Raw genomic sequence first — 21,776 nt, forward strand, 5'->3', positions numbered from 1 at the left:
ACCTAAACAAGCCTACACCCCGACCTTACCCCCGTCCTCTCAAACTCCTGTCCCTTTAAACCATTCGACAGAAACAAAACCTGCACCAGTCGTAATGAAAGATCAGATAAATCCTCCTGTTACACCTGTTCAAAATAATACACCCACTGTTCAGCCGTCTGTGAAGTCAATCACTGAGAATAGCGCAAAAGCAGAAATAAAACCACCACCACCAACAGCCCCTGAAGTTAAAGAACATTCCCAAATGCAACTACTAAAGAATATTCTTGGATTAAATTCCAGTAAAGGAGGAAAACTCTCCTCACTGAACACTGAAGCTAATGGTCCAGTTAGCTTCAGCCCAGTTTTAACTAGCAAACCTAATCTAAAATCAAAACCACCCCATAAGCAAACAGAACCCAGACCTCCCTCCACTTCAGTAGAAACAAAACCCCCAGTTCTATCTACCGAATCCTCAAAGTCTCTCCCCAATCCAGCGCAGGTTAACTCACACATGGGTAATGTTCAGCCTCCAACAGAGAAACCAGTAGAGAGCATTTCCCCCTCAAAGCCAGATACTGTCATGAAAGCGTCTATAGTTAAAGCCGCTGTGACTGATTCTGCCACTCCTGCCTCTCTGCCTCAGGCCTCAGTCTCAGTCAAAGCTCCATCCCAAAACAGAGGAACGTCACCACCATCTCAGCCAAAAACTGGGCTCAAAGGCAAGGACGTTCTGAAGACCAAAGCTACAGCAGCGCCGACGGACGCCCAACCCTCCACGAAGTCAGCGACATCAACTGCATCTTCAACTACTGACAAGAAGGCCGTCGCTACAGAGACACCACCAGCACCAGCTGAGTTGAAGGCGACCCAGAAGCCCAAAGGCCTGAAGGCTAAGCTCAGCGGGTGGACTCGGCTGAAGAAACACATGGTTGTTGAACCGGACGAGCCACAGTTTCCAGAGCTGGAGAACAAACCTCAAGCTGAACCCAGCGGTGGCAGTGAGAAGAAAACGGATCAAGTGGAGCTGTCAGCTGATCAGCAATTAAATCAGGAGGTGGTCAAAAACAAACAGGGTCCCAAAGCATTGAAGATGTGGGACGCACTCCTGTTTCAGATGTTCTCCACCAAAGAGCGAATCATGGACCAGATCAACGCCAACAAGAAAGACTCGGACACCAAAAAGTCTTCGAAAGAAAATCAGGCCGAAGTGCCTTCTTTTGTCAACCGCCTGCCGATTTTACTGTACAGCCCTAGATTTGATGCCAGGAAGCTGAAAGAAGCAGCAGAGAAGCCGCTCACGAGTATAGCGGCTGTTTTTGAGAGGGGGCTGATAAAACGTAAATCTCAGGAGGACGAACGGAAAGACTTCAACAGAAAGGCCCGAGGATTCGGCACAGCAAAAACTACTGATGGGACTGAAGAGTGAAAAGTGATTTTATGTGATGTAGAAAGATGCTGTGATCTCAGGTAGGACGGCTGCATAGAAACATGAAGGAATTGTGAAAAAATTAATTAAACTATTTGTGGATTTCTGTGAGAAAATATTTAAAAATCAAGGCTGCAGTGAGGAGGCAAATTATTCTACAAGGGGAAAGCATTAACCTGACTGGAGTCGATGCTGGAGCTAGAACATTGCCATGGTGTTTAAATTTAGATTTTGCTGAGATAAAATTAATTAGTTGGTATAGAGGTTACCTGTTAAAGCACTTAGAGGTCAAATAGTGATAGCACATCTTTAATATAAAGGTGTCGTATTTGCACTTTTACTAAAATCAAATTAGACAGAAAGTGAAATAAAGGAACATTAGATATTCTTCTCTCCTTGGTTAGATTAGTCTTTTCATTTGATGAAGGCCTAGAAGTAGCGCTGAGTGCACGTAGCTCCTGTAGATTCTTTTAATAGAGATTGTTTTATTTGTCATCGTGCTCGATCTTTTTCTATTTTTCTAAACAAAGTAAGGCTTTTAGTACAAACCGCTGGTAGGCTGGTAGCGTTTAATCTGTGTAATAAATAGAGCTTTTACATTCCTGGAACAACAGGGCAGATTGGTTTCGTAGGAAGGTAAACGGAGATGGGTTAAGGGTGAAGGTCAGAATAAATTTAGGTTCCTGCAAGTTGGGTGTGAATAGAGGGTGGTGGCTGTATGATATGAGGATGGGAATATGGGGGGAAAAAAATCATGCTTACCATGAAGATGAACTCATAGGTCTAAGCTGATGTTTTTAGCCATGCTAGCAAGTCTGGAAGTGTCAGTGTCGGTCTATTGAGCCACCAGTTTGGTCTTGACTGGAACAGCTTTTGTGGTTTGACATTAAATTTCAAACATTTAGACATTTTTGGTTTTGGGTGAAACATCTTCACATCTGTCAGAAGTAACTGAAGGTCAAACTAGACAACAAATTCTTAAATAGCTGCTAAATTAATATGTGTTATTATTTTAGCTTCACTTGTACTTTATGTTCGGTGTCAGTTAACAAACCTTTGCATGCTAACACACTGGCGTAAGACTGGGAACTTTAAACCTGCTAAACGTTAACATGTTAGCACCGTCACAGTGTTTAGCTGTGCTGAAGTACAGAGCTGCTAGCATGGCTGTAAAATCAATTTAGTAACATTAGTAGTGAGAGGAAAAGTCAGTCTGCAGTGTTTAAAAAGAATACCACTGCATCCCGGACAGAGTGTATGAAGACAAGATAAAAGTTTTCCAGTGACGTGCTTCAAATGCATCATTAAGTCGTGAATGTATGAAGGATTTTAAACTGCAGTCCAAAAACATTGGAGATTATTTTCATCCAACAATGAGGGCATGATTAAATATTTCCACCCGGTGTAAAAGAAACAGCTGTAGTTACTGAACTGTTTTGTTCTTCGATGGTATCAGAGTCTAGACGACGTAGGATGTAGCAGTGAACACTAGAGAGATGATGAAGAGGCCTGATGTAGACAGAAGACTGAAGGACAAAGAAATGAAGACATTAGATGTGTGCAGCTGCCAAAGGTGCAATTAGGAGGCTTTAGTTGTGACTCTTTTGTTTGTCTCTAGTCTGGATTCTAAAAATGGTTGTTTTCCCAAAGATCTTACCGTGGAATTATTTTTCTGAGGGCGATTGAACCCTCCTGAGCTGAACACAGCCCCATTTATTACACAGATGCTTCACATGTTTTTGTTCACTGTGTGATTTTTAAAATGCATAAAGTGTTGTGAAACTCTTGTCTTGTCTCTTGTTTTTAAAGGTCTGGTGGGTTTTATGAGGGATTTTCTCACCTGACTGGTAGTTTTCGCTGCAGTCGCTGTCTGCAGAAACCTTCTCATACTTTCCATGACCGGCCACCACGAATTTATATCTTTTGCCAGAGGAGCTCTCCTGAAATCCAGTTGATAAAAACAGAATTTATCAGACACAAGTTCAGAAACATTCATGCATATTCTTCATGCAGTGATTCATGCCAACAATCCAGAACTTCCCAGACCTCCTGGACAATCTCAGATTTCACCATATTTTACAGATTCAATGGGCAGATACTTGATATTTTTCTCCTCGTCTTTGTTGCTAACTTGTTATTGTTGCCATCAAATTACAGAAGATAAAAGACCAGCAGCTTAAAGCAATGAGAACAAACTGTATTTAATTTCAGTTACATTTTAAAAACTGATAACAGCAGTTTTCTTTCTGTGGGACTCATTAGTCAAAACGTCTTTCTTTAAAACTGTTTTTGTGTCATTTCTGAATGAACCACATAAAAATCATGAACATAATGTTTTTATTACAGTGATAGGAAACCCACAGTGCCTGTAGTGGTCCATCACTGGTTATGTTAGACTTGAGCTGTGAGCAGTTCAACTAAAGTGTCGTTTTTCCTTCGTGGACTGTTTTAATTTCAGGGCTTTGCAGCAAAAAAAAAAAAAATTTACAGGAAAAAATTCTGCCCTTGTCCCTTCAGTTATTTAGTGACTCCTGAGATTAATCTTTTTAAACTTCATTTTTGCAAATCTCTGAACTGTAGTATTGCTGTTAGTAGTTGGTTTAGTGTGCGTACCTTTCCTTCTCTCCCTGGAGACAAAGTGTCACCAAGACTCTCCCATAAATTCTTCTTGTTCAAAACACCTCCAGGTTTTATTTCCTGAAAACAGAACGAGAAAACAAAACAGATTTTAACTTTGGCTGCTGCCATAAGAGGGTGAATGTCTGTTGACGGACCAGATGAAAAGAGACTGGAGTTTGAAGCAAGACAGAGATTAAAATGGACTGAAGGAGATAAATCAAAGTTACTGGAGATAAATTTAAGAGCAGAAAGCTATCAAACATGTCGAGAGCTGAGAAGAGAGATGGATGGACAGAAATAAACAGATTCTGCTTTGACAGATCAGCATGAAAAACTGGATTTAATGCCACTCAGAAGAACTAACAATAATGTTACTCTGACATTTAATCATTATTCTACAGTAAAAATAGTGTTTTTGTTGTTCTTCCTAGGACACTGCACTCAGATTGTCAGGAGTGAGAAACAACAGCACAAAGCCTTTGGCAATGAAAGCAGATGGTACGAATTAATGCAGTGTCGTCATTTGCTCGCACTTATTACTTTTGAAGGAAAGAGCAACAAACGCCATGAAATAAAGTGGATCATCTTGAATCCAAACACTTGGAGAACAACATTTAACACCTCGGTGCCCCTCAGCTGCAGTATGTGTTGTCATAAACCACACAGCTGGTAGAACGTGAGGACAGATGGCGAGAACAAGCTTTTAAAACACCTTTCAGAGACGACTGAACGAAGCAGGAGTCTTGCAGACAACTTTTAAATTTGGGCTCAAGCAGACAAAAAACTTTTCTGACAGATGTAGAACTAAGCTGCACTGATTCCTTCTACTAAAGGTCCGGTACGTGGCATCCAGCAGTGAGGTTAGGTACGGCAACCAGCTGAGTGATAAGAAAATCTCTGTAAAAGAATTTACACGTGGATCTTTAAAAGCATAAATTAAACAGTATTGGAAATGTAACGTTACCCTTTTTTTCTGCATTTTCTGTCTAAACTAGTTGTCAGCATTTATAAACACTGCTGCATGTCAGAGAGCTGAAGACTGGTGGGAACAAAAGGTGAAAGAGTGAGATGTTTTGTGCATCTTGTCAAAAAACTCTGTCGTTCACATTCTTTGTTGAAGAGGTGACCACAGTGGCCTTTATTCGCCTCAGAAACCTCTCCAAGATTAGACCGATTCTGTCATTTTAGGACGCTGAGGTCCTAATTCACGCTTTTGTTTCCTTACGGTTAGACTACTGCAATGTCCTTTTATCAGGTCTGCCAAAAAAGAGCTTTCGTGGTCCACAGATGTTCCAGAAAGCAGCAGCTCATGTTCTGACCAGAGCGAGTAGATATGAGCACATCGCTCCAGTGGTGGCTTCTCTGCATTGGCTACTTGTTCATGTTAGAGCAGACTTTAAGGTGCTAACATACAATTAACAGGAAGAGAGGAGGCAGACAGAGAATGAAAATGATAGATGGACTCACATCATGGCTACACATGGAACGGGCAACAGTCACAGTTTATAAAGCAAATGATCGGAGGAGCTGGAGAGAAATGGATGGGATGGATGGCATGGCACTTGATTGATTGCTAACATACAAAATTGTACCTATCCAGGCTGGTGAACTCGTAAGGCCCCACACATGTTCTCCTTTCCCAGGGGACTGGACTTCTGAATGCCCCAAAGGTCCGTAAAAAGACGGTTGGAGAACGGGCCTTTTCATTCCTTTTCATTATGGAACAGTCGGCCTGCTGAAATCTTCTATTGATGCATTTAAAACTACGCTAAAGATCCACTTGCTTACTTTTACATGACTGATGTCGTTTTTATTGTTTTGTTTTTGTCTGTTTTGACTTTATTTTATCTGTTTTTATCTGCTTTTTTCTCTGAGTACAGCACTTTGACTGAAAGCGCTTTATAAATAAATTTATTATTATTGTTATTAAAAGATAAAATCATCAAAGGCATACAGTTCATGCTAGAGAGACGAATGTCCGACTTACTGCTGGTTTGGACGGCGAGCTGCACCTGCTTCCATCTTCACTTCCTTTCACCCACTGATGGATCAGATCAGCCACGCCGACTTTTAAAACGTCTGCATCCTGAGACGAATGAGAAACATCAGTGAAACTCATCTTCATGCAGCCTCAAAGTGATTAATATTTGAATGTTAAACCAAACTTTACAAAAGTCTCTCAACTGGTTCTGCAAAACACACTTTATGTAATGACCTCAGGATACTTTAAAGCACCTTGAATCCGTTTGAAATACATTTATTTAACCTTTTACTCCAAAACCTGCTGGTGAGTTTGAAAGGTGTGTTATTTATTTATTTATCTTTGGAAAAATTGACAAAATGACAGCATTTATCAGAGCTATAAACCAAAAACAGAGAGAATCTTTCCGATGGTCCTTGAACTACTCATCTCTGAATTCTTTAGTGTGCAGATTTTATTTCTAAATCTGCCAAAAATAAACAGTTTTTGCCAAATGTAAAAAAAAATATGGAAAATTCTGCACTCTGAAAGCAAAATGAAAATCTAAGTAGTAAAGTAACTGCAGTGAATGGAGTCACATTTTTTCCAGTATTGGTAACACCCGCAGGCAAATGTTTGACACGTTGAGTCCATAATTTTTCATTTTTTTGCTAAAAAATTAAATAAAAATTCTACTTTTTTAAGATTTACAGCATTAAAACTGTGTCGTACTGTGATGACCACATTTCTGACTTCTCTCTCCTTTTAGACATAGTTGTTCTGTTTCTACAAAGGTCTTTATATTGTAGTGAAAAACTAGAGTAAAAATGTGAATGTCGGACACCTTAACTGGTTTTGTGGGTGACCCAAGAACGGCAGCCTGGGTTGGATTCCAGCTCACGGCTCTTTGCTACAGCTCTTCCTCTGATTCTTCTCCCTACTTTCCTGTCTGCCTCTCTACTAACCTGTCTAATAAAGCCAACAAAAGGCCAAAAAGAACTTTAAAAACAAAAAATATGAATGTGAGACATGCTCAGAAACTGCTTGACATTCCGACGTTTAGAGACTGAACAAGGTGGAATCCAGAGGTTTCACGAATAATTTTAAACCTCCATCGATTAGACTTGATGGACTAATGAGTGAAAAACATAAATCTGAGTGCAGCTGCAGTCAAGGAGCTGCTGCTGTCACCATGGAAACAGTATGACAACACTTCCACAGTAAACATGCTCTTAATAATATTAATGGAGGCTTCACCTGTGAGTTTTCCTCTCTGAACAATGACTAAATTTCTTGACCTGAACAGGAGCAGAAGCGTGTAGAAGTCAAAGGCAGATGGAGTTTCTGCTGCTTCTCACCTTGGACGGTGTGACTGAGACGGGGTTCTGGTTCCAGGCTTCTCCGGCTTCAAACAGGCTCTTCTTGGATGCGACTGGTTCTGAGGGACTCGTCAGGTCCGTCAGCAGCTGACAGCCTGACCTGCCTTCCTTACAGGAGACCTGGGGAAAATAAAGGGAGGTTCAGAGCATTTTAGATCAGCTCAGAGAATCTAGTAACAGCTGAGGTGTTTTTAAACCTCAGTGTGAAACAAGACGACATGGTCATCAATATCCCCCCATCAATATGTGATGTCTATGAGTCTATATCCAAAATAGTGATCAAGGACCATAACTCTGTTAAATATCATCGCACAGGTCTCATTTTCGAACTTGATCAAGGTGTCCATGGTGTGAAGCTACACACTAAATTTCGTAATCCTAGCTGTAATAGTTTCCGAGAAAAGCTGTCCCCTTCATCTCGGACGGACGGACGGACGGACAGACGGACGGACAGAAGCACGGACAGACGGAAGCCAAACCTATATCCCCCTTTCCACTTCGTGGTGGCGGGGGATAATAAAGGACTAAAATAAGGTCAGACTAAACTGTGTGTTGATAATAAGTCTGTAAGTCTAGCATAGGATTCCGTTTACAGGGTTTCTGCAGAAATCAGCCAGTCAAATTTAATTCTTTTTAATACCATTTTAACGCTATACTGTAAAAATTTTAATGCCACAACCGTGAACTCAACAAATTACACGGGTTTGGTTTTTTGTAAGAGACAATTTCTTTTTATATGAAATCTGTCCCTATATTTCACTACTTCTGAATCCGGAAACCACCGCTGACCACCAACAGGCTGTAGTCATTCGCTGAAATCCATGTTTTCTAACCATTTTTGCTGGAATTTGCATTATCCCATTTCCCAGCTATCCTCCACCTGGTCCAACCTGCCGGCCACTTTAAAAACATGCAGTTTTTGGCAATTGTCCCCGACTGGCCAGAACAATTTTCGCAATGCTTCGGCATGTTTATGCAGATGTACATATCTGACGAATCACAGTCTATAGTTATATATTATTATTGTCAAATATTTTTCTTAAAAACTGCAGAAAGATTTTTTAATACCACTGAGAATCAAATTTAATGATTTTTAATGATTTCACCCCACAGAAACCCTGGTTTATTTCTGTGTTTCTGCATTAGAAATGATGAGTCTGAGATGGATGTTTATGCTGGACAACTATTAGCTAAGTGTTGGTGAGTTAAGGGCACATGGGATAAATTCTTGCTACCTTGTAAATCTATTTGTGGAGGGACGACAGGAACGTTAGATGTGAAAGTTTACAAGGACCACAAAACACAGTAAAATGGATTTTCACCACCTTTTGACTTTTAAATTCTCGTGTAAACAACACAGAGCCTTGATTCAAGGCTTAAACGGTAGAAAACAGTTGTGGCTTTAAATGTATCGAAACATTAATTACTGAGATTATTAATCTCCATAGAAATAGGACAGCAAATATCACTGATAATAACAACCAAAACTACATTTGTTTTGTGTTTTTAACAGTTGACATAAAGTATAAAACTCTAAACTTTCAGATTCGTCACACTTCTCACCTAAAAGGCATCACATTACAGTGATTGTTTTCTACAACAGTGTGCTAAGGAAAGCTTTTGCATAATAAAATGTCTCCAAACTGGCAAAAATGTTAATTTCAGTACTTCAACAGGTAGGAGAGACAGAGTGGCTTAAAATGATCCAGTTTTTACTTGAAGTGTCGTTACAGTAATGTCTAAAAATAATTTTTTGGACACAAATTTGCTTTTTTGCTGCTTATTCTAAGTTTGCTGTTGGCAGCAGAAGGCTCTGAAATGACTACAGGAGATAAAAACAACTGCCAGACAGATAAATCTTAGTTACCGTAAGGCTTTTAGCCGTGATGTGCCCTCAGTATTTACGTATACATTTATAGATATCAGGCTTCAGAGAGGTAACAAAATCAAACTATGTGTCTCAAGTCTCCTCTGAGGATTCAAGTATCAGTAATCAGTCAGTCTACAAACATCTACTGTCAGATCAAGAAAAAAAAAATCTCTTTACACGTGATTTTACCTCCAGAGCGTGTGTGTACTGTTCCAGCTTCTTGTCAATCTTGGAAACAGGACCAGGAGGAGGCGTCTTCTTTATGCTGCTGGTGCTTCAGAGGAACCAAGAAATGATCATTTGTGGTAACAATGAGAGATGGATGCAGATTATGTACTGAAGCACCAACAGAAGTATGTAAAACACTCAATTACAAGTAAAAGTCCTGCATTAAAATACTACTTAAGAAAAAGTACACGAGTATCAGCAGCAAACCACAGTTAAAGCATCAAAGTAAAAGTCCTGGTTTGGTTTCTCTGACTGATACATTATTATATCTGCCATCATTTGTTTATTATTAGTGAAGCATCAGTGTGTCAGCAGCAGGTTTCTGTTTTAGTGGAAGTCTGTCTGATTTTTATATTTAGAGACAGAAGATACATGTGAGGCTCGAAACAGGATTAATGGGAGAGAAACTGAGAACAAATGAAGTTCAGAGACACAAATATGTTTTCAGTTTTTCTCTGATCTTTGCTGAGATTTTTGGTCACTGAACTTTTACTGAAATGAAAAAATGTGAGAAGTTCAGAGAGAAAATCTGTATTTTGTGGAGCTGTTACAGAATTATATTATTCTTTCTGTCAAATTTTATCTTAAAGTAACAAAGGCTGTCAGATAAATGAGGTGAAGTTGAAAATACAACATTTACTTCTGAAATGTAGCAGAGGGGAAAATGTAAAGCAGAAGAAAAGTATCTCAAAGTGTACTTTAGGGGTTACTCTGTATCACAGCTAATGTATATTTCTGTCAGATAATCTAATGTTTGAAAAAGGCTTTCTGTTAAGAAGACGACACTAAAATGGCTGTTTCAATCTGCATAAATCTCCAATAATCAACAGACTGTGATTTCTCCGGTTATATTATCATCACTGTGTGTCCTTTCTTGTGCATTCCTTCTAACTCAGACTCACCTTCTCCTCAGAGACTCTGTTCTCTCTGTGATCTGAGGAAAGAAAAGAAGCCAAACAACAGTTAAAACTTACAAGAATTCTCCTTTTTTAAAAACCAGCATGCATATAAATTATAAAAACAACAAATGAATCCAAGCGTTGGTATAAAAAGCACCAAAAGACATAAAACACAAAGATCAAGTTTCTTCTCAGTCACGAAAACCTTCTTTTCATACATTTGTACTTTGCATTATTGCAAATCTAAATAAATATGAAGCAAAAGCTGCTGTTACTCATCCTTTTCAGCATTCATCAAGTCAAGACACTTTTCAAAAGCAATCAATGATCCTGAAACCTTCACAAACATCTGCCTTCTCTTTTAGTAACTTTTTCTTCTTTTATCTGTTCATCAGTCGATCTATTGGTCTTTAAATAAAATAGTCATCAATCTTTTCCTATGAAGAGAACAAAAATCCTTGATAAAATTATGGGTTCAACCTTAATGGGAAACAATCCAGAATTTATTGATCTTTGAACTGACAGCTGCTGACTCTGGGTGTGTCTGTTTCCTTTGGTTCTGGATAATTACATGGAAACAGACCTGCGCTGTTCGACCTTCATCACTCTGAAGGAAACACTCACCGTACATTTTCCGTCTGCTGAGACTCTGCTGTTCACTTCATCCTGTAAATAGAAATAATGAGTTTAGATACAAAACACTACAGAGCTCTGATACACTCAAACAGGCTGAAAGTACAAAATATCTCACAGATTTGCTGCTTTGTTTCCCATTTTGAACTAATTTTTAAGTGACTTGAGGTACAAAGTTGTAAATGGAGAACAAAAAGAACTCCATCTTACACTTAACGTCTGACACTGCTGTGTTTACAGAACCAGAATCACTTTACTGATCCCCAAAAGGAAATTGCTTTTACCACAAATGTTATTGATAACTTACTAATTCGGAGCTTAAATTTTGAAGAAGTAAAAGTAAGCATTTAACTTATTATTTACCATATTTGCTGCTCAAGTTAATGACTCCCTGAATCCCTGAAGGTGCAGTTCTTAATATTAAAGTGAGTGAAACTGACTCGACCTGAAGCTTAAAGACTAATTAAAGGTTTCTGACTGATGTGGACTTTATTCAAGCTACAACATGGCTCCATCAGTTTGCTGTGTACAGCTGCATTGACCTGAATCAAAGGTTAAAAAAACAACACAAGAGGCTGCTGTGGGAGTTTCTAGCAGCTGGTTGGACTGCAGCTCTGTCATGAGCCAGACACAGTGGGTGGACATAAACAGGGTTTCTTCCCACCGTGTTTAGGCTCCATCAATGGAAAGCCTGTCATAAAAACAGCTCCACAGTCCTGCTTCAATGCCAGCTCTTTAAATGAAGAATTGTAAAGGTGCAGATGACGTAGAATCTAATTGCAGTGTTTCCTCAAAGCAAGCATTTGTTTTGTTTTCCTGGCACATAAACAGTCAGTGTGCTCGTAGAAAGCACCACGAATCAGGAGTAACAAATTAAACGTAAAGTTAAAACAATAACATCTCAACCGCTCCAGTTTCAGCAGAAGATTTTCTTAAACTTCATATTCTTAATCAAATCCAATCTAATATATTCTTTTTTAAAAACACAATATGACTTGATCATCCTGCTGTACATGCTCATAGATGTGCAGACAGAAATTCTAAGAATATAGTAGACAATATAAAACATAAATCCACACTATCGATCAAAAGTTTGGGGTCACCCAGGCAATTTCAATTTTCCGTGAAAACTCACACTTTTATTCATGTGCTAACATAACTGCACAAGAGTTTTCTAATCATTAATGAGCCTTTCAACACCATTAGCTAACACAATGTAGCATTAGAACACAGGAGTGATGGTTGCTGGAAATGTTCCTCTGTACCCCTATGGAGATATTCCATTAAAAATAAGCCTTTTCCAGCTAGAATAATCATTTACCACATTAACAATGTCTAGACTGGATTTCTGATTCATTTAATGTTATCTTCATTTTTTAAAAAATGCTTTTCTTTCAAAAATAAGGACATTTCTAAGTGATTCCAAACTATTGAACAGTAGTGTATGTATATACAAAATCAAACAGGTAAAATCAAATAGGAAGACAAAATGAATAGCATAAAAGACTAGACGACCACAATTTGCAACATCAATTTCTAAAATATTTATGAACTATTTGGACCATGAGGAGCAGTCAAAAGCAATTGAAAACACATAAGTCTTGAGGTTTCTCTTGAAAACATCTGTTGAGGAGGAGCATTTAATTGAAAGAAGAAAGTTGTTCCAAAGCTTTGGAGCTGCTACTGCGCAGACTTGATCTCATTTATACACATGCCTTGACTGTTACACAGCTAAAAGAAGTCAGCAAGCCTTTAGGATTTCTTTAAAACGTAAATCTTTGCAGTAAAATGAAGTAATCAGCGAGTGTAAGTCACAGATAAAGTATAATATTCAGTGTCTAAACTGGAATTAAAACCATAAATACAGCTGAATGTGACACATGAGACATGCAGGATACTTACTGGGTAAAACTGTATGAGGAGTTTCTGGAGGAGCAGCAGGAAGCAGTAAAGAGAGAAAAGTTTTAACAATATTAACACATGACTGCATCATTTTATCATCAGTGATTCATCACATTAATTTAGAGACATTAATGACTAACTTGCAGAGATCTACACTAATGCAGGAGACTAAAGTTTACACAAGCGCTTTATCACACACCAGGAAGAAGATTTTCACAGCTACGAGACAGCAGTTTGTGGGAAATGTAGTTTAAATCTCTAATTTAAGTAGAATTCAACTGTGCAGGAGAGAATAGGTCGGAAATCGTGGTGGGCTAAATGTGTACCTACTATAATCGAGGAAATAATTGACTGGCGACAGAAGAAAAAAAATCTGCAGATTATCTTATTTATTTGTTAAAAAAATCCCATAAAAAGCTACTATTTGCAGCATATTTATACATTTGAATATTGTTATTTGATACTGAAATGATAACTGCTGATTTCAGGACAAGAACTACGGAGGAATAAAACACAGACAAGCTGTTTAGAGTTGATCCGTCATGTTGGTTGTTGAGTTTTGTCTTGAGTTTTTGGCCGTCAGTTTAAACACAGGCAGCCCCACTAACAGCTTCTTTGACTTTGCATCAGTTAGTCTGAAGTTGAGTTCAAGTAAATGTTCAGTAAATATTAAATAAATCAGAGCTGAAAGTCTCCATCAGGTTGGACCAGTTCAAAGTTGTAAAAAAAAAAAATGGGGGTGTTTACAGGAAATATGTTCCTTCTGCTGCAAAAAAAAATGGATTAATCCTGGAAGACTGTTGATGTAGAACTTTTTTGCTTATAAAATAACACCAGTGAATGTAGGAACAATGAGAATTTGGTTGGATTAGTGGGGGTGGATTTGGACAGAACAGTGCCAATATATAAATATTAGCTCTGAACTTTGTGCTTCATCTTTATCTGACATCATCTCTACCATCACTGCTGCCGTGGCTGTGACAAATGATCTCACTGGAATTTTTACATCTGATGATACGTGGACTGAAAGAATGTCCTCCTATAAATACTTGGGAACGTTGATCGATGAAAAACTTTCATTTAGTGTGCATATCTCTAATTTAGTTAAGAAACTAAAATTAAAGATTGGCTTTTATTTTAAAAATAAACCATACTTCTCTGGAAAGAAAAAAACTTGTGGAAACCAGCTTTCTATGTGTGACTGATTCTGGTGATCTGCTGTACAGCCTTGCAGCCTCCTCCACCTTAAACAGACTTGATTCAGTGGATCATGCTTCACTGCGTTTCATTTCAAATGCAAGATCTCTCACTCACCACTGTATTCTCTATGATCTGGTCGGCTGGACATCACTAAGCATTTGAAAACAACAAACTGGAATATGTTTATCTATAAAGCTCTGCTGGGCAAACTCCCAGAATACCTCAGCACCTTCTCACTTTCAGTTCTAGTAGTTACCATCTGTGTGCATCCAAGTGGTTGTTTTTGAATGTTGTCCAGACTCTAACAGACTGTGGAAAAACAGCATTCTCCTATCATTTTTATACACTACATATAACTATAATATAATGCACCATGGTTATAGAATAATCTTCAAAAAATTCTCAAACTACAAACATTCATATCCATTCAAGAGTTTCAGAATGTCATAAAGAATACAGTTAAGGAGGAATGTCAGTGTTTTTCTTGAGACGTCACTGCCTTTGAATAGTTGTCAATCTGTTTTGTTGTTAGTTATTTATTTGCGTATCTGTTTTATGTAGCTTTTAAGTTTAGTATGTCTGCTACCTTAGCCATTGTTGTGAAAGAGATTTCTAATCTCAGTGGGATTTCCTCATTAAATAAAGGCAAATAAAAAAAAATCTGGTTTACAAATAGGAATCAAGTCTCTGTACAAACAGTATTGTATTTGTTGTCCCGGTGTGATAAAGCTAGTAGATGTTCCTCACACTAGACACTCCACTCTTGAGGAAACCCTGTAAAAACCTGAAACCTTCTGCAGACCACCTCTGGTTTTATGAGTTACCTTAAACGTTGGACTCATGGGGCCGTAACAGTTTAAAGTCTCTTCTCCTTCACTGCTGCTGCACAGAGAAGCTGCTGATCTTCTGGTCATTTCCTCACTCCTCCGGTCGCTGCTCTCCTCCGATCTCTACAACAACGTACAGAAAATCCAACATGATGCTTGTACTTTATTAGCGTGTCACGTCATAGCTGGTGTTTTCGGTGATTAATTTAACCTCTGTGGCAGGATTTGGTGCTGGTTTGCTGTGTTCCCAAACGTCTGTTTGTCTCTTTCACCCTGCTTTAAATTATGTGTCAGGCTTGTTCACGCTGCTCGCTCACGCTGTGTTATTTGGTGGCAAAGGACTAATGAGTAACTGGCAAAGAGCCGGTGCTAAAAACTGGAATTTGTTACAGCGTCTTACATCATTGCTGCTTTCGTCAGGCTACATTTCATCTCAGCCAAAGCGGCATTCCTCTGCTTTATTGCTTTCAGATTCAAAGCCAAATTCTATGTGCGCTGTGGGTTTTGTAATAAGCAGGCATGTGTTTGATGGAGTCTTTTACGGAGCACAGGGAAAAACGGGACATTTTTTTGGAGTTTTGTCAGCAGACTACTGCGTAGTAGTCTGGAAAACCCCAGCATCTCAACACCACGGTGTGTGAAAGAGCTGCACAGAATATCCAACATACATGATGGATTTAGTCATGGAAGATGTAAAAATATAACTGTAGTGTAAAGTTTGTCCTGATGGAGGCACCTGGGTGGTGATGTCTGGACATTAAATTTATGCTGTGAAATTTTGGACGGCTCTATGGAAGAACGTTTTTACACATGGAACCACAATTTCTTTGTTCTCGTGAAGAAATTAAATGCAGCCTGATGAGAGAACAGAAACTTTTAAATTGAGGCTGAAGACCAACATCTTTTTGTTTAATTCAAGCTTTATCTTTATCTACTTTACCTATTATTGTGTCGTATTTTTTATTCTTCTTAGTATTTATTAATATTATTTAGTTTAGTTGTTTAGCCCAGTTGGTTGTCAATTTTGTTTTCTAAATAAATTTGACTTTGAAAGCAGCATGTTAGAGGCTGGAAGAGAGTTTTGGAGTCAACAGTTTGTTAGTTTTTTATTAGGTTCTTTGTCAGAGAACTGTTAGTTTAGAGTGTGGCAAATTGACTGAGTGTCCAAAATGGAAATGATTGATCCTCTGGGGAGCATGAGCGTGCTCAGTGGATTTTATGGTGGTTTCACAATAACATTTTGTCATGTCTGGTGTAGGAAAATAAACCTCAGTGAGACTATTGCACAATGGAAGTTATAATCCAGCCAACAAAAACATCAGGATTTATTCTCTGGGTGCAAGATATCTCATTATAAAAGTATGAAAATACTGGAAATCTCTAAAGGGAACCATGAATATCCACAGAAAGTCTCATTACAATCTAGAGTCCGACTTACTTTGATGTAGATTAAGATGATAAAATATTACCAGTAACAGCAGCAGTACAGCTAACATTCGTAAAGCTAACCTTGTTTTTTATCCTTTGCTCCTCCTCTTCTTCTTCTTCTTCTTCCTCGTTTCTCTGCTCCCTCTTCTTTAAGCTGAAGTCTTCCTTCTCTTCATGTGTGAAGTTCAGCTCTTCTTCCTCCTGATCTTCCTCATCTTGGAGGGTTTGTCGGGTTTCTGCTGTCCTCCACTCTCTCTGCAAAGTCGGCTGCATTTCCTCCTCTTCCTCCCTCTGCACCTCCTGCTCCCCCTCCTCATCCATCCTGCAGGCTCCTCCACTGTGAGGAGATAATTAAACTGATCAATGATCTGTAGATATAGGCCTAATCCCAACACAGTAGAAGAAGATAGTGTGGAGATCAGGGAGAACTGTTGGAAACGCACATCTTCATTCTTGTTACTTAAAAATAACAAAGTGTATGAACTAATGTGTCAGAAATTAAACAGACTGAGTTGAACTGCACCAATTTTGCAAAGAGGAAGGTCAAAGATACAACCAGAAGTTTGTGGACAGAAACCAAAAGCACCCAGTTGAGCTGAAAACGCCCAAAAGGACATTTAACCAAATAACAGAACTGCTGTATGTATATTTTTGAATATGACAGAATTTATCATATTTCTAGAAGACCTTAAATAAATCCATGAAAGAAATAAAATGCATGATTGGTTTTATTTCCTGTGACAGAGATTATTATTATTATTATTATTATTAATTATGAAGATGAAAATAATTCATTTTCAACTTTTAATCTAGAAAAATACACATGAAAACCCAACAAATCCAGGGATGTCCTAGATTGTCATAAATAAACTTAATGTTTTTTGTGTGTGTTTTTTATTTTGCTTTATTGCCTAGTATTCTATTTTTTGTAACACTGTTGTCATGTCAGCTAATACAGATAAACTGGAAGCAGAGGAACCACTAAGCCTTGTAAAAAGACGTAATAAAACACATCCAACTAAAGCACATCTGAAAACATTATTATCCTCCACCATCCCTAAGAGGAAGTACGGGGATCTGGAAACCTTTAACGGACTATTTTAATAAGGTAAGCTGTTTACAACTACAAAGACATCCTATGACGTCATTTTTTACCATCTGCCAAAAGTACAATTATTTAAGGGACTAATAAATCCATGTAACTGTATTTATGTATTTTATACTGTACTAAAGGATGCATGTGTTGTGTGAACGCAGGCATCTACACTTTGTTTTCATGTAAAAGAAGTTATAAAAACAGTAATTATGTTTGGCTGCAACATACAAAAGGCAGCTCCTAAAATTATTAGCATCTTCTAAGGTACAATTATGATAAATTAGACAGTATTTTCCAAACCCTGAAGGCACCTGGTGACCATTAAATGCTTTTTAAAAGTCATTTTAAAGCTTCACTGCCACAAAATCCTTTACTGCCGTGGTTTTACAGACTACAGCTCCTATAGTCAACATCTTATACATTCAGGATGAAAACAGATTACGCAATTAATGTGTAATCATTTAAGAAACCATGACTGTGTGATGTCAACATGAGAAGCTGGGAACGTAAAATCGGGTAAAATATTCCCAAACAGCTGCTGCGGTGTTTTTTGAGATAAAAATATAGGGTTTCAGGAACGTGTTATTTAAAAAAAAAAAAAAACAGTGTGTTAAAAGCAGACAGGGAGTGGAGAGCCCACCGTGGCCTCATCGTCCCTGCAGCCAGGTAGGACGTCCGGTCAGCTGGTTGTCCAGTGACGTGCTGCAGTCTGGTGTCCTGCTGCAGGAAGACCGATGAGCTGTAAGACGTCCTGGTTTCCTTTTTGTTGCTGGACGTCTAGAAAGCAAAGAAAACATGTTACTCCACAGTGACGATAATCTGTGTCTGGAAAAAAGGACAGAAGTTATGATGTCTTCTGCAAATTAACTTTAGCAACACGTTTTAATGCAAATAATTAGCATGGAGCTTGGCAATTTCTCAAACAGTGATTTCAAGAGAACATATTATGCACATTTACAAATCCGTAATGTTAAATTTGGGGTCTATTAGAACATGTTTACACGCTTTCATGTTCAAAATTCACACCATTACAAACGTGGCCAAGGCAGAAGTGGCTCCAGTGAGGAAAAAAATGCAAGACAGCTGCTCATTATTTGTTTGAGGATCAAAGGTAGCTGCTAGTCAGGCGTTAGGCAAATGTGTTGCAAAGTGATGTAAATAAAGGATAAATAGCTTTGATATCAAACAAGGTGTTGCAGGAAGGTAAGGAGCTGATGTTTTTTTGTGGAAGAGAGCTTCGTTAGAGGTGGACTTAAGACGTTTTACATTCACTAAAAGACTAAAAGACACTGAAGGAAAGGGAGAAACCCTAAAAGGTGAATAAAGGATCATTAAGGGCCTAAATAGTTGCACGTTTTAATAATAATGCAGGGAATTCAAATATTTCTTCTTATGAACAATACTTGCTTCTTATTATTATTTGAGTTATTTTGTCTTTCACAGGGTAAACTGCTCAATTAAAAGCGACTACAAACTCATCTGGGCCTAATTTCATTCTAGTCAATGTTTATAGTAGCCTAGCCGCGCTAGACCCAGGTCTGAAGACACAAGGGTCTAGGAACTCTCGACAGGGAGGGAGGCGGGCTAAAAGGTTGTCTTTCAAATCACTCTGCAGCAATTGGGTAGGTATACAACCAATCAGCGCAACGAATAGGCTGACGTAGTTCCTAGAGCGCCGGAAATCAGAGGATGCGGTAGTTCGGTGAAGCCTTATTTATACAGTCAATGGGTGAAGCTCAAGTATATTACAGACATATTAACAGAAAGATTATTCAGAGTCGGTGCTAATGGAGCTCAACAACTGTTGTCGTTTTTGTTGTCGACCCTGGCAGAGAATTAAATTCGTTGCCGTGGGTTGCCTAGCGTGGCTAGGCTATGTTTATAGAGAAATTTCACAAAATAAGATCACAATTATGAGTAAAAATTTGCTTTAGGATGCATCAATTTTGGAGCATGTCTGTCTGTACAAAACATCATGGAAATCATGACATATTTAGATTAAATGATCAACATAAAACCACAAGACTAAAAACGTATGAATAACCAACCCAGCCTGCTGGTAAACCTGCAAAAATGTAACAAACTGCTGATCATCTTTTTTTGTTTTGACACTGACAAATGCATCAGACATCAACACCAACTCGTTTAAGAATTTAGCAGCTCTTGCATTAAAGTACTGATCTGCTGGACCTTCTCTGCAGGTCTTGTTGAAGCTTCATGTTTCCAGCTGCTTCGTTCTGGTTCTCCTCCGTCCTCCTGCTGCTCTTCTTCCTCCTGATGTTTCTCCTTCTCAGGTTCTGCTGGTGCTGAAGCTCTCAGCCGTCTGGTCCTGCAGTCGTCCTGAACCTCTTGCTCGTTTCTGTTCTCCAGCCTGTTGCTCCAGTCGCTGAAGCCCTCATCCTCCTCCAGAACCAAGCAGCAGCTGGGCTTCAGCTCCTCGTCCGACCTGAATACAGAGCAGAGAATAGTGACCTCTTAGTGGTCAGTGTAACTACCCTGGTCTAATAAAATGAAGGCCACGGATCATACACGTCTTAACTTATATTTTTCTCCTCAGCCAGCTGACGCCACAAAAACTACGAAAATAAAGGGCAGTTAAACATTTCAACAAACTATCACAAAAAGTGTCTCTGATTAGACGGATTCCAAAAATAAGTCACAAATACGGCAGTTTACGACAAAAATGGACTAAAATCATTCATACAAATCAGATCAACAAATCCTGCAAACAAATATGAAACAAACAAAACTTAAAAGTCACAATTAATGTGTGCACCTCTGATACTGTGCAGAATAGTTAAGTTTTCAGGCCATATCGTTTCCTCTGTAGCAATGTTGCCGTATCCCTCTGCAGCCGTATTGTATGACCCACAATCATGCACATTTTTGAAGCTGAACCGTTTCTAACAGCTTATTTCTTGTGCTTTGCATCAGTTTCAACGATCACGTAAATTCAGATATTTATGAAATGATGACAGAAAAAAATAAACTTGAAAGTAGAAATATGAAAAAATACTTTCTTTTGGACAGTTACAAGCAGACCGACTGAAGCTGCTGCCTGGACTTGAATTAGTGGGACAAAAGTTCGGTTTCCAGGCCTACCAGTTTACAGCACATAAAACCAGCGGCAGAATATGCTTTACTTGAGTAAAAGTATCAACAAAAATATAAAAATACTCCATTACAAGTAAAGATCCTGCATTAAATATCCTACTTATGTTACGTATTAGGCACAAAGGACTAGTAGGTACCAGTTGGGCCCTCTGATTTACATGATAGCTCATGTAGGTGTCATTTTGAGGTACTTGCACTTTAGTTTCTTCCATTTTATACCACTTTATGCTTCCACTCCACTACATTGCAGAGTTAATTATTTTCCTCCCAACTAAACTACATTAACCTGACAGCTCTACTTTCATTTTAAGATGCAGCTTTTACACAATTGATAATATAACACAACTTAAGATCCAAGACGTAGTTTTAGATTTAATCAATTTATAACCTTTTGGCTTCTTCTACAACTCTGTTAACAAGTCGTAGAAATTTCAGATGTCTGCGAGTTAACAGCTCCACAAAATAATGATTTTTCTCTCCTCTTTTTCCTCACGTTTTAATTTCAGAAAGTGTTTCAATATATCAGTGAAAATCAAAGATTAGAGAAAATCTGAAAACATATTGGTGATTTTTTCTTCTTTCCTCTCCTGTTAATCATCTTTGCTGCCCTCAGATCTATCTGTTGTTCCTGAATGTAAAACTGGACTTAAAGCACTTCAGACCTGCAGACAACAGCAACACGCTGCCGACACACTAACGATCAGCTGTCAATAATATAATGATGTCAGTTATAGTAATGTATCAGTCAGAGGAACCAAACCAGGACTTTAATCTAAGTACAATGTTTCATGCAAGACTTCTGCTTGCAACGGAGTGTTTTTACTTTGTTATTTTCCTACTTTTACTTGCATAAAGGACTTGAACATCTTTTCCACCTCTGCTAATTAATCAAGTAAAAGTTTGAGCTACATTTGTCAGACAGCATGAGAACTTCCACTTCTAACACGAACAAAGGAACGACACGGTTGACAGGGTTTGGGTGTTTATCTGCTGCTTGGTTTCTTTTCCAGCTGACCGAGTGTCTCTAATGTCACCCAAAGGTCTGTGCAAGTGTTGAAATAAGGCTGGCAGGTGGCAGACAGACCTGCAGCTTCAAGCTCCATGGCAACAGAGACAGGAACCATGGAAACGCCAAACAGAGACACTGATGCCTCCTGTTTCAGGTCAACTCAGATCAGCGTCCTGAAACTCATCAGCAGCTACGAAACAGATG

General features: G+C 38.6%; 1 protein-coding gene across 1 annotated transcript in view; it reads right to left on the reverse strand.

The window, feature by feature from the left end:
* The window catches only part of LOC110951635 (non-muscle caldesmon-like), a 53,034-nt gene that overhangs the window by 9,527 nt on the left and 21,731 nt on the right, over window positions 1–21,776 (reverse strand). Inside the window, exons 3-14 of the mRNA XM_051944898.1 lie at window positions 19,640–19,895; window positions 18,090–18,226; window positions 16,435–16,690; window positions 14,923–15,048; window positions 12,899–12,922; window positions 10,988–11,029; window positions 10,367–10,398; window positions 9,426–9,510; window positions 7,346–7,486; window positions 6,015–6,113; window positions 4,022–4,105; window positions 3,249–3,348 (exon numbers count right to left, since the gene is read on the reverse strand). Coding sequence (XP_051800858.1) covers window positions 3,249–3,348; window positions 4,022–4,105; window positions 6,015–6,113; window positions 7,346–7,486; window positions 9,426–9,510; window positions 10,367–10,398; window positions 10,988–11,029; window positions 12,899–12,922; window positions 14,923–15,048; window positions 16,435–16,690; window positions 18,090–18,226; window positions 19,640–19,895 — 1,382 coding nt within the window. The remainder of the gene's footprint in view (window positions 1–3,248; window positions 3,349–4,021; window positions 4,106–6,014; window positions 6,114–7,345; window positions 7,487–9,425; window positions 9,511–10,366; window positions 10,399–10,987; window positions 11,030–12,898; window positions 12,923–14,922; window positions 15,049–16,434; window positions 16,691–18,089; window positions 18,227–19,639; window positions 19,896–21,776) is intronic.

The sequence above is a fragment of the Acanthochromis polyacanthus genome, chromosome 2 (assembly GCF_021347895.1).
Source record: "Acanthochromis polyacanthus isolate Apoly-LR-REF ecotype Palm Island chromosome 2, KAUST_Apoly_ChrSc, whole genome shotgun sequence".
Classification (NCBI taxonomy): Eukaryota; Metazoa; Chordata; class Actinopteri; family Pomacentridae; genus Acanthochromis; species Acanthochromis polyacanthus.